The 2,589-nt window shown below is 52.2% G+C and overlaps 1 protein-coding gene across 1 annotated transcript in view; it reads right to left on the reverse strand.

Moving 5' to 3' along the window:
• Positions 1–2,589, reverse strand: part of HYDIN (HYDIN axonemal central pair apparatus protein) — a 378,086-nt gene that overhangs the window by 58,379 nt on the left and 317,118 nt on the right. Inside the window, 2 exon segments of the mRNA XM_006152662.1 lie at positions 547–782; positions 1,495–1,699. Coding sequence (XP_006152724.1) covers positions 547–782; positions 1,495–1,699 — 441 coding nt within the window.

Consider the following 2,589-nt stretch of genomic DNA (forward strand, 5'->3'; position numbering starts at 1 on the left):
ATCCTTTTGAAGCCTCAGTTTCCCTCACTACCAAGCGGGGATAAGAATATAACATGGGGAATTATTGTGAGGGTAAAACAGACAATAAATGCAGGTCACACAGCGTAGTGACTGTCTCACAGGAAGGACTTCAGAAATGTGCGCCGTTTCACCTCATCCCTGGGCTCTGACAGCTCTGAGTCTCCCTGACCAGAGAACATGAGACTCGGACAGGCCTGTCTGAAGCTGGTGCACATCTTGGGCCCTCCCCACAGAGCTTCATCACGGTAGGCGCGCAGTGAGTTCATCTGCTTAACGGATGAACGAGGCTCATCGGTGTGTGGCGTCTACCACAGAGGTACTCAGAGACACCCACTGTGACGGATGTATGGCCCTTGGCTTAGGGGAAGCGACCCGGTTACCTCACATAACTTCCAGCAGGGCCTGAGAGCCAGAAAACTCCCACTCAGGTGCAGAGGCTCCTGTGCAGGGGTTTCCAAAGGCTCTTTTCCTGGCTTTATGCCAACCGTGGCAGGTCAGGGGAGGAGGTGGGGGGAGCTTTTTAACCTTGTTGGAGATAGGCTTCACCACAATGTTGATGTCACAGGCGATCTTTCCTATGTTGCTGATCTTGAACCGAGCCTTGGCCTGATGGCCCACCAGGACATTGCAGAAGATGAACTTGTTCTCATCGTCCACAAACAGGCCCCCACTCTCTGTGCTCTGCAGGATATGGCGCAGGTTGAGGCTGGAGCAGATCTGGTGCTCCTCAAATATTGAGGTGTAGTTGTCAGTCACAAAGGCTGGGGAGTGGAGGGACACAGTGAGGTGGTGCCTGATGGCCTGGCCCTGGCTCTCTGTGATTGTTAAGTTGGACATTTGCATTTTGACAAAGCAGAATCACAGAAGAGAGGTGGGGAAGTTCACACAGGGCAGGGTGAGGGCTGGACAAATTCTACCTTCTCTTCCTCTCTTGAGCCACATCCCCATCAGTCTTTTCCTCTCAATGGTAAGGAGGGGGAATAGCCGAGATCTGGGAGAGGCATCTGGCCCACTTTGGTTCGAGGCTCCAGGGAGCCTATAGCCAAAGCAGAAAGAGGGGTCTCTGCACTCCCTCTGAGCACTTGCTGTGTTAACATTTCAGCTCAGCTGCCAGGCGCTGCTCTTGGTGCACATGTCACCTGCAGGGAATGGCCTGACCATGGGCAGGACTCAGGGTCCCCGGGTTCTGTGGCATGGCCCATCTCACCACAGTTATCAGATAACAATGTTCATCTGAGAGCACAGGTCCAGACTCAGGAAGGCTGGGAGAAGCTGCATGGCCTCTCCTAGCTGTGCATGCCTCTTGAGTCTTTAAGGAAAAACATGGCTGAAGGCATTAGAGTAAGGTCTAAGGTCCCAAAGGAAGCAGCCCTGCCATGCCTGCTGGATCTCTCTAGAGATATTTGCCTGAAGGGGAGGGGTGTTACAAATGAAGACCTTTCAGGGGTATTGTCCAACCTGAGTGGCAAGTACCTGGGAGACAGGCTTCGGCCAACAGTGTGTAAGGGATGCCAGCAGGCTGGTCTTTGGGGTCTCGGTCAGAGATATCAATGGCTAGAAACTCCTCACACCTTCCCACAGGGTCAGCCACACAGTCAACGGTGATGACCTGCTGTCCTCCGGAAGGGATGGACCCAAACCCAGGGTACACGGTAAACATGCCGTGGGAGAAGCGAGCCTGCAGGAAAAGGGTCGGAGAGGTGGGTGAGATGGAGGCAGAGTGGGAGACTCAACCTGAAACTGTCAAGAGGGTTGAGTGACACTCTCTAGGCCCCCACTCCTTTCCTCCTGGAGAGACGGAAGGCCTGAGAGTGGTCTTCATGGGCAGGCTCCTCAGTGTTTCCGTCTGTGCACTTTCCTTATGGCGAATATTGATTGAACAGAGGGTTTAAAGAAACAGTCTTCGTGGGGCCAGCAGGTGGTGTGGTGGTTAAGGCCCTGGGCTCCCACATGGCTGACTGTAGTTCGAGTCCTAGACGGTGGCTTGCTTTCTCACTTTCTTTCTCTCTCTCTCTCTGGTGAGCACACGTGCCCTATAGCAAATAAAAAAACAATAATAATAAATAAAATGAAATAAATTCTTAAAAAAAAACTTGCCACGCTGTACAGCACTTATCTAGGCGAGAGTCTCACAGTGGAAGGGAACAGAATGGAGTTGTGGTTGACATGAGTGGTTTCTGAGTAGGCTGCTCCTGGGCTAGAATCCGAGTTATATGTTAACTGTTTGCCGTGGACAAATGACTTCTCTGAGTCTCATTTTATCTGGAAAATAGGGCCAAAGTCCTTATCCCAGAGGTTGCTGGAGACTTAAATGAAAGAATATATGTGGGACCAGCAGTTAGCGTAATGGCTATGTCACTGGACGTCCACGTAGTTGACTGTGGTTCACGTCCCGGACCAGGTGGCTTAAAACTCACGCCGGGCACGTGTGAGTGTGTGCCCAAGATCCCGAGAGGAGAATGGAGGAGAAGGGATTGTGGCGTGGCCATCCCCCCTGGGGAGTGATTTCTCGCTTTCTGTCTCTCTGTCTCTGTCTGTCTGGCGAGCGCACATGCCCTATAGCAAAAA

Source organism: Tupaia chinensis, unplaced genomic scaffold (assembly GCF_000334495.1).
Source record: "Tupaia chinensis unplaced genomic scaffold, TupChi_1.0 Scaffold000355_1, whole genome shotgun sequence".
In the NCBI taxonomy this organism is placed as follows: Eukaryota; Metazoa; Chordata; class Mammalia; order Scandentia; family Tupaiidae; genus Tupaia; species Tupaia belangeri.